The sequence below is a fragment of the Crocodylus porosus genome, unplaced genomic scaffold (assembly GCF_001723895.1).
Source record: "Crocodylus porosus isolate Cpor-Errol unplaced genomic scaffold, CroPor_comp1, whole genome shotgun sequence".
NCBI classification, from domain to species: domain Eukaryota; kingdom Metazoa; phylum Chordata; order Crocodylia; family Crocodylidae; genus Crocodylus; species Crocodylus porosus.
In genome coordinates, this window is record NW_017728886.1 from 251790072 (window position 1) to 251803515 (window position 13444).

Sequence of the window (13444 nt, forward strand, 5' to 3'; positions counted from 1 at the left end):
AGCTTCCAGGATCACATCTGAGCTTCTGGGGTTAAAAATAGGCACCAGGGGAGCCACGGCAGGCATGTAGCTAGCGCTGTTGCGTTTCCATTGTGCAGCCGTAAAAAAAAAAAAAAAAAAAAAGGGACTCACTAGTGTAGCAGACAGACAACACAAACCCCTAAACCAGTGTTACTTCACCTGGCCCAGTGGCAAATTATCTGTAAAAAATGAGGGTAACGACTAGTTCAAATTAGTGTTTCGCTTACCATTTCAATCCCCCTGGAGCTGCTTGCTTTTCTGCCACCTGGTGGCAGGTGTCTGTAATGACACCTACTAGCCCATGAGAGCTGCACAGCTGTCTGTTCCCAAGATTAATGTCATTTATTTTGTTAACTTAATTTGTATGCTGATATAAGTTACACTGATGTGTCTTTCCACATCTCTGCTGAATTAAGTTAAACTGCTCTGAGCACAAGTAAAACTAGTTTAAGCCTATCTGCATACACTTAGGGGATTGTTAGTCTAACTACATCAATTTAAAAAAAACGATCAAGTCAAATCAGTTCAGCTTTTATAGTACTGAGTTAGACAAACCCCAAGAGGTCATAAGAATAGCAACAGGTTGTACTAGCAGGGCTGTTTTAGAAATGTTGACTCTTTTATACTCGCTCACTACAGGACTTGTTTTTCTAATCAAGAAATACAAAGAACAAAAGAGACTTTCAAGAGATTTTACAAGAGGCTCTGACAATAGTCTAGTTCAGAGGGCAGCACTGTTTTTCTGGTAGCAGACTGGAATGACCCAGGTCAGCTCAAAGGAGGGCCAGCACTAGGTCCCAACTACTACTGCCACTTCTTACTTCCCAGCCACAGCATGACACAGGCAAACCCCCAGCTCCAGACACGATTTGGCCTCTGGGCCGTAGATCACAGATCTCTGGTCTAGCTGATAAATTTGTTAAACTAGGTTCTGTCAGAAATATGGTGTTCTTGGGGCTACTCTACTTTCTTGGACTAGTTTATATACAAATAGCACATCCCAAGAACTGGACATATTTTAGGGTGTAAAAATATTATATGCAAACTTGGAAGACAACTGGAATTCCTTTTGTAAACTACTGATTTAAATTAAATACACAAGTTTCAAATTCAAAGAACTGACGTCAGTGCATTTTTTATGGACATAAAATTGGGAAGTTTGCCTCATTCTGCATCAGCTTCTTTTGCTACTTGCCATGATGGACCCCAACCTGAGAATGGGGTGGGGTGGAGGGAGCAGGGGTTAGCCAAAGGGCAAGATCACCAGCTCACAGACATTACCATGAAGGCATCTAAGGAAATAGGGCAGAGGAAAATCATCAGAAAAAAAAAGTTCCCAGTCTTACTAAAGTCAGTAGGCAAGGTTCACCTCTACCTTACAGACCAAGTCTCGTCCAGTTAGAAGTGCGTCTTACAGACTATCTTGCCTTCTGCCTAACCTCAGATTCATGTTGCTAACTACCTCTCTGCTTACTGAAATCAGTGGCAGAACTCATCTGGACTTCAACAGGGCCAAGAAGTCATCCCCTTGTCTCCTCAGCAGTGTGATTAACTTTTACAATACATCCCTGCCTGATGTTACCTGAGAGATAATACCTTCCAGATTACAACCAAACAGAAAAAGCTCAGAGCAGCTACAAATGTAGGTAAAGTATCTGTGGGTGAGAATTTAGTTACTTCCCAAAACATTGATAAGCAGCCAATATAAATAAAGCGAGAACATAAAAGTGACATTTTGTAGCATTTCTAAGAGTGTGTCTACACATGAGCTTTAATGTGTATTAGCTTATTTTAATGTACACTAAAGCATTACAAAGTGCTCTTTAGCTAATGCACATTAAAATAGGCTAGTACTTCACAACAGAGGTATCAGATTTAATGCACATTACCCAAAGTGCATTAAGGAACATGTTAAGCAACCCCCCCCCCCTAAAAAAAAACCCCAACAAACAAAAAACAAAGAAAAAATTTCCTATGAAGGTCTCTGAAAAGCTGCATTACACTTACCTGCATGTCCATGGCCAAGCCAGTTATCTTTCAGTTGACAATTGAGGAAAATGCAATGAAAATAGGTGACAGACTACAGTGATTTTTGAACAGGTCAGGCTTTTCACCTCAATTTTAGCCAAATGAAACCATGCTGCAGCACTATACTTTGTGAAGTCCCACGTTAATCTGGAAAATGGAAGACCTCCAACAACCTACAGAACAGATCAGCTGCGACTACTCAAGCTACCATACCAACAAACCCTCCACCATCACCTCAAGCAGCCACATGTAGGACTGAGATGGAGGCTGCTTTCATGCTCATTCAGTCTTCGGCTCTGTGCAGAGATTACCAACTACAAGCCAATTAATCTTTGTTAAAAGCCTATATCAAAAACCTAAAAGTCTGTGTCATACATTTGTTGTTCCATTTGCTTAAGAGTTTAAGTGCTGCATTTACTATATGTGACAAAAAACCAGATAAGCAGAAAATTTAAATATTGCAATTATCACATCACAGAAAACTATCAGTTTCCTGAACTGCACTGCTCTAGTTTTTTAGTGTTATTTTACCTGAGAAGAAATGTGTTTACTGTAGTATCAGATAACACTGTTCCTCAGTAATTGGTTTTACTAGCAAGAAATGGGATACGCAGCTTTTGGTTTATCCTATTTTTCCCCCCAACCAACTTTGTTTTCCCAGCTGCAAATTTCACATTGCTTTGAATGTCAAACAGTAATCAGATCCTTACCAGAAAAACCACCACCCAAGATTTACAACTATAATTTAGTTGACAGTGTTGTTGGCAACGGAACAAAATCCATCCTATGTTCTAGCCACTGTATTGGGCCTGCAGGACTAACAGGAACAAAGATGCTACACAAGGCAACGTAAGTGGAAGAGAAGGAAGGAGCAGATCTGTTAATCAAGACGGTGGCACTTCTACAAAGTTAAAGATGTAGCTAACGTAACTACAGCTGATGTTACTCGCTCTCCATGTTCCTTCTCTAGCTCCAATTCTTTCATAAATAAACATAATACAGTAAAGGGACACAGGAAGAACAGAAAAGAGGGAGAAAAGAAAAGGAGAAATATAGTAGATTATTAAATTCAGTTCCACTTCTAAAAAATGGCATGAAGAGGAAAGAACCCAGAACAGCCCATGTGATAGCTAAATGAGTAGGAAGTTCACTTCAAGATCACCAGTCTGACTCAAGCCTGTGTCAACAGTGAAAGCTTAAATTCTCTAGCAGTCTTTACGACACTACTGTAGTCTTTTCTGTCCATGGTGAAGAAGAGCCTGTATCTATCACAATTAACAGCCTCTCTGACCTAAGAGCTGGGTGGCCATCCACAACAGTGCCAAAACGAAGCAAGCAAGGAACTCCGGGGAAGTCTTCATTGCTCCCAACTTTCTTGGGCACAGAAGGCTTCATTCACCGCAAGCAACACAGAGCTTTGTACTAGCACAATTTCTGGATTCTGCCCCACCCCTGGAAGTAGCTAATAAGACCTGGACTATAAAAGTGACTTATTTTAGATACAAATACAAGAACCAAAGAACCAAATACAAGAATGACCTGAAGGATACAACAATGCAAATCCAGTTAAACAGGAGCATAAACATGTAGTCTGCTGGCCTTCCATCAAAAGCACCTAAAAAAAAAAACAAAAACAAAAACAAAAACAATTGTTAGCAAAACATTTTCAGGATCTCCAAGAGACTTTGGTTCTTAAGAACTATGATTTCAAACCCCTCTCGCTCAGTGGGGACAACACATCATAACAAATTTAATTCAACTTTATAGGTGTTTCAGTGTTTAAGATGACATTTGCCACATCTGACCACCTCAAGCACACATTTTACCAGGTGTGCAAGTAATTTATTTCAGAAGTTAACTTTTTTAAATCTGTTATTGCTCATACTGATTTATTTATAAGTGACCCTGTGGTTTCTGCAAATCTTCCTGCCCAAGCTGTGTGTTGACATGATTGGATAGTGCAGTGGTACTCAACCTCTGGGGCTCCCCACAGGTCTGGAAATTTAGCAGTGGGAAAGCAGTAGCTGTATTAATTGCTCCCGGAGTCACAGCAATTAACATTGCCACTGCCCCCCCGCATGTTTCCAGACCCATGAGGACCCCAGCAGATTGTGACAGCAGACAGGGTCACACTGTAGCCACAGTCAGCATGAGGGATCCAGCAGATGGACTGGCCCTACATTAAGAGGGAGGGAAAAGAGAGGGAGAGTGGCCCAATCTGGCCCACAGGGCAAGAGAGGTTGAGCATGATTGAGCTACGGCTATCTTGCCCTTATTCTTCAAATAAAAAGGAGAAAGACAGCGACAGACAGCATCACCAGTACAGAATTTTGTTAGGTCTTCTTGATTCCACAGATTGGAGATATGCCAGTTATTTTTCCTTGCAAATGAAAGTCCCCGACTCCTCCATTGCCTCCCCTCTGGATATGGATGTTGAAGCATCTGGTTGTAGCCAGATCAGGCCACAAGGGGCACAACATGGCAAGTTAGCATTCAACCTACTGCCTTATCTTCGTTTGGTTTTCTTGCTTTTGGAAGCTTAAGAGTCAGAGGGTGGCAATTTCCCAAACCAGGCAATTTTGTGGTTTTACTTCCTTTAATATGGCTTTGTGGTATGTCTTTTATTCCCCCCCTAAGAAAGCCTCATAATATACAAAAAAACAAAGATTTAATATGTTTAAAGGAATGCCAAAAAGATGTAAGAGGGCCTGTTGCATTAGTTGTGGTCCTGCCCAGACCATTTTAAAAGGACAGCATGGTGTGATCTTAAGTGGATCTGACTCTACAAGTGTTAACAGATGCTTAACCCAATATCTCATAAAAAGGCAGTTACTGGCAAGGAGATTTTAATAATGCAAGTGTGCATGCACAAATCAAATAGAGAATATAGAGATTAAAGTGTGGTTTGCCTCTTGACTATGCAGTTCTGTAAAAACTTACATCTGTTTCCTGTGTCAACTTAGTTATTTTAGTCACTAAATGAAGCAGATGAGGCACTTATTTTTTTTTCAGGATTCCCAATAGCCCCCAAAAGCCAAGACAAATGAATGACCATTAATTAAACCTATTCCCTTCTCTCTCAAAAATGGCCTCCCCGAGTATCAATTTGTACCACAGCACTAAACCCTGCTCTGAAGATATAAGGGACTACCCAGCAGGGGTGGGCAAAACGTGGCCCGGGGGCCAGATGTGGCCCGCCAGGCCATTCTATCTGGCCCAGGGGGCCCCTAAAAAATTTAGAAAATTAATATTTATCTGCCTTGGGCTGCCTGTCATGTGGCCCTCGATGGCTTGCCAGAACTCAGTAAGCGGCCCTCTGCCCAAAATAATTGCCCACCCCTGGGCTACAGGAATGTCAGAGTATAACTCTCAACAGCAGAGCCCTTGCTGTGGGCAAGTCAACATAAAAAAAAAAACCCAACCAAAAACAAGTCGTCTTGAACTTTAAACCTTGGGCTGATTCCACAAGCCTGGCTGTCAAGACTAGTTTTTTTAATTTGAAAAAGGAGTGTATTTTCAGTCTCCAGTCCTCCATCACTATCTGTTAGCCTGGGACTTTTGCAGTGACTCATATGACACTCCAGAGGCAGAGAAGTCCACATTAACATATGTGAGGGCAGCATAAAGACTTAGGTGAGGCTGTTGCACAGATATAAATGGAATCTACCCTGACTTAAAAACAAAACCACAGACCACAAAAAAAGCAGAACCACACTTGTAAACAGACATCAAAATCCTCAGGGGCATCTACTGCCCTCAATGTACACATACAGCTCAACAGAGCAAGAAGGTAAAGATGGGGCTTTCTTTAGTAACATCTCTATTATAAGGCATGCAAGTATTACTGTAATTATTTTATATTCCAACCCCAAACAGGAAAGGGTTTAGATACTGCTTAAAAAAAAAAAAGAAAAGAAAAAAATTACAGGCCTTTTCTGAGGGATTTTTTTTTTTAATTTGGTTACAGAAAAGTTTTTTCCTCCCACACTGTTGCTGTGAGAACTTCTGCAGAGGAAGGTGATTGACTCCATAAGAAACATGACTAGTAAGACAAAAAACAAAATAGGCAAAAAGATTATTTCCTCTAAGCTCTTTCCCTTCTAATTATCTTGGGGTTTACTTAAGTTGTGGATAAATGAAAAATTAAGAGGCTTTGAAGTTAGTGTCCCTTTAAATATCTGAAAATCCTGGGCTAAATACTTCCATTCCCGAGACAGCAAAACAAGTATTACAACGGTCTAAGAAAACCATTTTATAATCACCAATTTCAATTCCTCTTATTCTCAGAAGAGAAAAACTAAGCCAGGGATGTAATTTTTGTTATTAAAATAAAAGGCTCTGGAAACCCAGCTATGTCTTTTCTGCATTTCCCAAATAAATGCAAGTTTACAAACAAACTTGAGCAAGATCCTTAAAGCGGATCTTTAACGTTAGCATCTGCCCAGAAAAATTATATAAGGATGTCTTCAAGTGCGATATAGCCCACCGATTGTGGGAATTTTGCTCACAAGTTGACAGCTGTGCTGATCTACATCATGAGCAACTTGTGTGCTCACAAATGTAAATCTTGACATGCTTGCAAGTTTTTAAACAGAGGGCAAAGATCAGTGGAGGGGCTCTGAAGCAGCCAGCTTTCTTATTTCTAGAAAAATTAACTGCAAAAATTATTTTGCCAGTCAACTGTACCTCTCCAGGGCAGTACTAGCCCCAACTATAGAAGTTTACAGTGGAGTGTAATTTACTGTTAAAAAGATCACTTCTTTCATATTCTTGGCATCATAAACACAGGAAAGCACCCAGATTTCCCATCATAAGAACTCCTTGCTCACAAATGTGCAAAGCTGTCTTCAATATTCGGTGTTTCAGTGCATTCTTAATGATTGTATGTAGTCAGTGATTTAATCTTTTCTTTCTTCAACATGTTCTGCTCTACCTAGGACCACAAAAGCCTGCTCTTTAAATTATGTCATGAGGTACTAACATATAGCCACTTACAGAAAAGGCTAGACAAAACCCAAATACCACTAACAGTGCTACTTAGTAACATCTGTTACCTGAGCATTTCCTGTTGTGAGAGTGCTAATGATCTCTGTATAATTAGGGTTTATGCAGAAGGCAGGGCAGTGTGGCACTTTAGAGGCTAATTAGTTCAGAGAGGCATAAGCTTTGGTAGGCCACAGCCTACTAGCATCTGACATATATGAAAGAAAGCTTATGCTTCTGAACGAGTTAGCATTTAAATACCTTGTTACATGTCATACTCAGAGCTGCTCAAACGCTGATCAGTGTTAGTGCTAGCTCAAGTTTAGAGCAGTTGCACCTTATGACTAAACACTTTGACTGTTTCCCACCTTCATAGCTGTGACTTGCCACTAGAGGGCTTGTGAGCAGGGACCCGACCAGGAGCTAGAGCTGTAAGCTGCCACTACAGGGCTGGTGAACCAGGACAGGCTTCTTTCCTTGCTCTAGAAAGGGGTGAGAGACGTGGGTTGGGTGGAGTGGGGGCAGGAACATGGAGCTGGGAGGTAGGGAGTTAAGGGGGTGGGCCTGGGTAACGAGATGGGAGGTAGAAAGGAAATGGGGTGGTGAAATGAAGGAAGTCAACCACTGAAGGTTAAAATAGAAAGAAGAATCTAAAAAAGGAAACAAATTAAAGGTCTTATGTTTTAATAAACTGTGATTTGGATTTGGGGTGTGGAAGGTGCTGGTCACATTTCTCAGGGTGGCTAGGATGTGGGAGTGGCGAGGGAAGGCACTGTTGAAGGAGCTACTGCCCCTGTCCCAGGAAGGAAGTCCCAGCTCACAGGGACATGAGCCTTGTTCTCCCCCACTCCTGGACCTGTCTGGGACTTAGCCTGCAGAGCATATGCCAGCTAGCCATTTGCATGGACTTGCACCCCTAGGCACGGGAAGGTCACATGCCCAGGAGTTTGGGGGGAAGGTGACACTGCAACTTGGCGACTCATTGGTGGGGGGTGGTCACACATTGATGGAACACGAGCTGGGTAACACGGATCAGAAATAACCTGCCCTGGAGTGGAGTAACTTTAAGCCACCTAAAGTGCACTTAAAACTAGTTTAAGATGTTAATGTGTGGACAATTCAAGGGTTAAGAGCTTCAGGACCTGCCTAAAATCAATGTGTAACAAGGCCCCAAGGTGTCACTCTGCCTTGCTTCTACCAGACCTCAAGCTAACCCAACTAACTACCCCTCTCTAGAGCTATGTAAGAGGACAAAAGTTCCATTTTATGAAGGAGTTAAAAGTTACACATGTGGCTGTATTCCAAATCAGAACTAAAACCAAACAAAAAATGATCTGAAGGAAAAGTCTAAAAAAAATTATTTTGCATGAAAACATGATTTCAATTTAAGAATATTAGCACATTACATTTTTTAATTTTATTTTGCATTAGAAGAAGCCTTTTTAGGAAAAAAAAATCATTTCCAAAAAGTATCTTAACAGAATGTTTCATGAGACTCAGCTCCCCCCTCACCAGGTATTTTCTTCCTAAATGAAATTCCAGGTGCACCTCAGACTCCAGAGTATTTCAACAGTGACAGAACTGCACAATCAGTGGAGTATTATTCTTTCAGAATTACTCAGGACAGCTCTACTATGCACACATCCCTCAAAAGAGTTTGCCTTTTCTAAAGAAAAGGATGGGGAAATCCTTCTCTGCCTCAGCAGTAAGTGATTTGCCAAATGTGAGCAATTCATCTAGCTCCCTTATTCCAAGACACTAGAATCAGCAAAACAGCGATAGTCTCTCTTCCTACTGCCTCATAACCAATGATTGAAAGTTACAGTCCTGCCATCCTTAGATTGGTCCAGTGAAAGAGCTACAGTCAAGGATTCAAAATGATCAGACATCATTTAGAAACTCAACCTAGGGGAAGCATAGTGAATGGATTCTCAACACAATCTTCTGTTGACCAACAGTTACAATAAGAACATGCTACTGTCTGTCTGTCTCAGAACTGTCTTCTTCTTTTGCAGAAGCCATTCCAGCTGGAGTTATATACATTTTGAAAAATGCTTAGTCTTTTTGCTAACTCACAGTGAAGCCTGCCAAATGCATGTGCTGTAGCTATTAAGACAAAACATACCTGTTTCTAAACGTGATGAATACTGATACAAAAAATATAAGTTCACCAAATACAGAAATCCAGTTCCTGGACCCACTGGAAAGTAGAACGTTGCTGTTATCGGCCGCCAGATCTGTTCAGAAGAAAAAAATAGAAGGAGTACAGGCATAATTGTAAAAGAATTATAATCATGGTGCTTACTCTGTTACCATACAGCAGAGAAGATGAAAGAAGTTTTAAAATATCCCAGCCAATCAAAATATTTTATGTGGAACCCCCTTTACTTCTGGTTTTCAAGTCCAGGATGCATAGGCATTTGTCAGGGATTGTTTGGAATAACAAGTCCTGAGTTTGCGCATGGGGTTGGACTAGAGGAGGGGTGCTCAGCTTCTGGCCCAGGAACCAAATCTGGCTTGCAGAGCCATGATATCCAGCCTGCAGGAATCCCTGCATGTCCAGATCAGGGCTGCTGTGTATTGCCCCCTCCTTGTGCATCCAAATCGAGGCCACTACCCACGCCATATCAGTGGACGGATCAGGATTGAGCTGAGCACCCACTCGCAGCAGCACAGGGCTCTGCCTGCCAACCCCAATGCTCATTCAAGCCCATCAACTGGATCCAGCCCATCTGGCCTGTAGGGTCATAATGTTGAGTATCACTGAACTAGAGAACCCTGAAGTCCTTTTCAGCCCTATGATTCAAGTAGCGTTATTGCCACTTTTGTATTGCCTGGTATGATTAGTTAAGCTACTTAGTAGCCATCAGATGTAAAAGTGTGCTGGAAACTATCAAGTTTAACAACATTGCATACATTCCCCCCACCTTCCCCAAGTGTCCTGCAGACAGGCAGCACTCACAGCTGTTCATCTGGGGATCCTATCTCCTGCTAGCCCCCATGACAGATACTGCTTCACTCCAAGCAGCGCACATTGCTGCAGGCAGACAGGAGAAATAGGGCCATACTTTTCACCCCAGCTCATTCCCTTGCCCCTCCCAATTTCCCAAGGCCAGCTCCTGAGCCCACCAGGACTGAGTGTCACCAGTGTAAACTGGCTGATACCCCCTGATCTCCCTTATGTGTCCTGTTGCTCATCCCCTTGCCTCTCCAAATCCTCAGCGCCCGTCACATGCCATTTTTGTGCAGCCCAACACCTGCTAGACAGATGTCTTTAGACTCTTGACTGTTACAGGCCCAGGACCAGAGGTGGAGGCAGGGGGAACTGCCCTGGGGTAACAAAGGGCAGAAACTGGCCCACCAGTCCCTGAGGTGGTATAGAGCCATATGCAAGGAGTCTACATGCCACATTGCGAGTAAATGTGCACAGGGCCAGGCAGGGCTGGGAAAGCACTTCTTGCTGGCAGCCTGAAGTGGGAATATTATATTAGTATTATATTTGATATTATGGTATAATATATCAGTATCATTCATTAAATTAATTGACAATATAATTCTGTTTATACCATAACATTCACAGTGTGCATGTAAGTGTTTGAAATGGGGTGCTGTTGAACTCTGAGGTCAGGGAGGTGCTTTGAGTGCAATGAGGTTGAGAGCCACTGCTTCAGATGCCCCAGCCTAGAGAAATTCAGAAGCTTCATAGTTCAGGAGGGACTAGCACAATAAGCATGTGACTTCAGCTTTTCAGGTCATAACTACTTTGGGTCAGTATGTAGAAAAGGGAGACAGCTTGAAGGCTTGTAATGACATAAAGCAGGGCTGTCCAACTGGTGGCCTGCAGGCTCCTGCCCAGCTGCCACTCCTGGGGCTTGTGTGGCAGGGTGGGCTTGCGCTGCCCATGTGGCAACAGCCAGGGTAGAACTGGGAGCACATCCATGCAGGTGCAGTGCACAGAAGGGGTGGGGGGAAAGGGGGTTTGGCTCTACACACACAGCAGGGGTCCAGGAGCCCACAGGACATGGCAACCCCTCTGGCATGCAGCCTACATGGTGTACAGCCCCAGGCTCACAACTGATGTGGCATGCAGCTTCCGGGCCCCCCTGAAGTTGGGCAGCCCTGACAGAACCTTACAAGATGGGGATCTTTTCTTTCCTTCCCAACTGTTTTAGATGGGAAGGGCAACATGGTTTCTTATTGACTGTGTGTAAGCTCACAGAGAATGAACCAATTGTTTTGTGCTGCAAGGGAGGCCTTCCATCATCCATCTCTCACCCAAAAACTTAATGAGCACCCTGAATAGTCTTATGCCAGCAATTCATGCTCCAAGAATTTAGGGATGTTGGTCACTGGGCTCCTACCAGACCATGACTTAAACACCTTGACTCCCCCACCATGCACCCTTCCCAAAACTCCAAGCAAAAAGGCAATGAGCCAACCCAGAAGGAGCAGAAGATGAACTCTGCTAGCCCCACCCAGAGTCCTCCCACATCTGTCCCAGACCTATTACAGGCTGAAAAGCTGCAGTCAGCATCTTGTAACACCTCTACACCCTCCTCCATCACAACAATTAGCAAAGGCTGAGCTCACTGTTAGCAAAGTTCTAAGCGTAAAACTTTAACTCTTAAAATAGTAACTGCTTTGCATCAATGTATGGAAAGACACAGACAGTACAAACATATCAAGACCCTATCAAAGTTGCAAAGAACTTGGTTCCAACTACTGAGTTGGTCTAATAAAAGCTATCACATCTACCCAAAGAACCTGGCCTGCCTATGCTGTTATAGACCAACACAGCTACAACCAAAAACCTCTATCAAAACCGATAAACTCAGCTTTTCTAATATCTGTTCTAGCTCACAAAGTCAGGCTAAAACTTTGCAACAATTAAGGCTAAACTAAACTTTGTCATCCTATTTTTGGAGAAGATGCAAAAAGCCCCACCCTCTCCAGGCACAAATGAGGCGTACCCAGGAGTGTCAAGATAGAGTTTTAAGCCAACAGGTATAGGGAAATTATTATAAAGCACATTTATGCATTAGAGCAGGTACAAGTGCAGAGAGAGGGATCAGACATGTCTTCGAGACTGCCGAGCTGACGTGTTGCCTCGCAAACCCAAAGAGTTGTCTGAACACTGCTTTCTGGGATCCAGCATCCGCTAGGCATGGGAATTAACTTGCTGCTTAGTGCACTGCATTTCTCTTTTACAAAAGGCACTGGGGGGGGGGGAGGCTGGTCTCTCCCTGAACATCTCAAGCCTGACCTCACCTTAAGCACAACTGGGCAGCAAGCACAGTTAGTGGTATGGAGGAGCTTCCATATGAGCACGCTAAAGAAGCTGGACTTATTTAGAGAAAAAAAAAAGAAATGCCTGAGAGGGGACATACAGGTGTACAAAATCATGTACAAAACAGCGCAGAGAAAATCAACAGGGATGTATGATTTCCTCCCTCTCTCAATATGAGAACTAAAGATCACCAAATGCAACTTGCTACCTACTCATTTCACAAAATGAAATGAGTAAGTAGCAGGCATTAAAGCTGAGCGCAGGAAGGTTTTTCACACAGCACACGTCATTCAAGCGTGAAGCTCGCTGCCACCAGATGCTGTGGGCCCCAACAGTGCAGCTGGGTTCAAACAGGGAGTGGGCAAGTGCTTGCAGGAAAGGGACATGAGGAGCAGGAGGGTGAGGCAGACAGCCTCAGAAGCTGAACTTCCTAAACCTTAAGCACTGGAGGCTGCGAGAAAGAGGCACGGCAGAGAAAACCCCAGTCAGAGGGCCCTCGCTCTCCCCATTAGGCCTGCACCTGCCCCTTTTAACACGGGGAGGGATTTCCTGGGCCAGGCCTGCCAAGGAAGCTATAAGCTACCTTTAATACAGGGGCGCTAGTGCTGCGTTGCTGAGCACTTGGGACAAGGACTAATGCAACGGGGCCTGGGGAGAGCGCAGATTCAAGAGAGCGGGGGGGGGGAGCAGAGCAGGGCACAGCGCCCGTCGCCCTCAAAGCAGCCCAGCGACAAGGAGCGGCGCCCCAGCGTCCACCGCGCGCCAGACTACAGCTCCCAGCAGGCTCCGCGCGGCGTCTCCGAGCCGCCAGGCGCGTCAAGCCCGCGCGGCATGCCGGGAGCTGTAGTGCAGGCCCTACCTGGAAGCGGCCGAGGAAGGCGTCGGGCCAGAGGAAGAGATACACAGGGCTGACGAGGCCCAGCTTGCCCACGAGCGGCAGCGCGATGGACCCGGCGAACCAGTAGCGGGTGATGAGCGGGATGCTCCGGAACCAGTCCCCCAGGTCCGACATGGCCGGGCCTAGTCGCTGCTCCGCCGCGGGGGAGGTGCTGGCGCTGGGGGCGGTATAGCTCCGCCCGACGTGGCTCCTTCGAGTTCGGCTGAGCCGCAGCCACTTCCGGCTCC

The 13444-nt window shown here is 44.2% G+C and overlaps 1 protein-coding gene across 1 annotated transcript in view; it reads right to left on the reverse strand.

The window, feature by feature from the left end:
* Nucleotides 1-13444, reverse strand: part of DERL1 (derlin 1) — a 21535-nt gene extending 8091 nt beyond the window's left edge. Inside the window, exons 1-4 of the mRNA XM_019552409.1 lie at nt 13179-13444; nt 9158-9269; nt 3600-3664; nt 2029-2055 (exon numbers count right to left, since the gene is read on the reverse strand). Of these exons, the coding sequence (XP_019407954.1) occupies nt 2029-2055; nt 3600-3664; nt 9158-9269; nt 13179-13331 (357 nt within the window). The 5' untranslated portion in view covers nt 13332-13444. The remainder of the gene's footprint in view (nt 1-2028; nt 2056-3599; nt 3665-9157; nt 9270-13178) is intronic.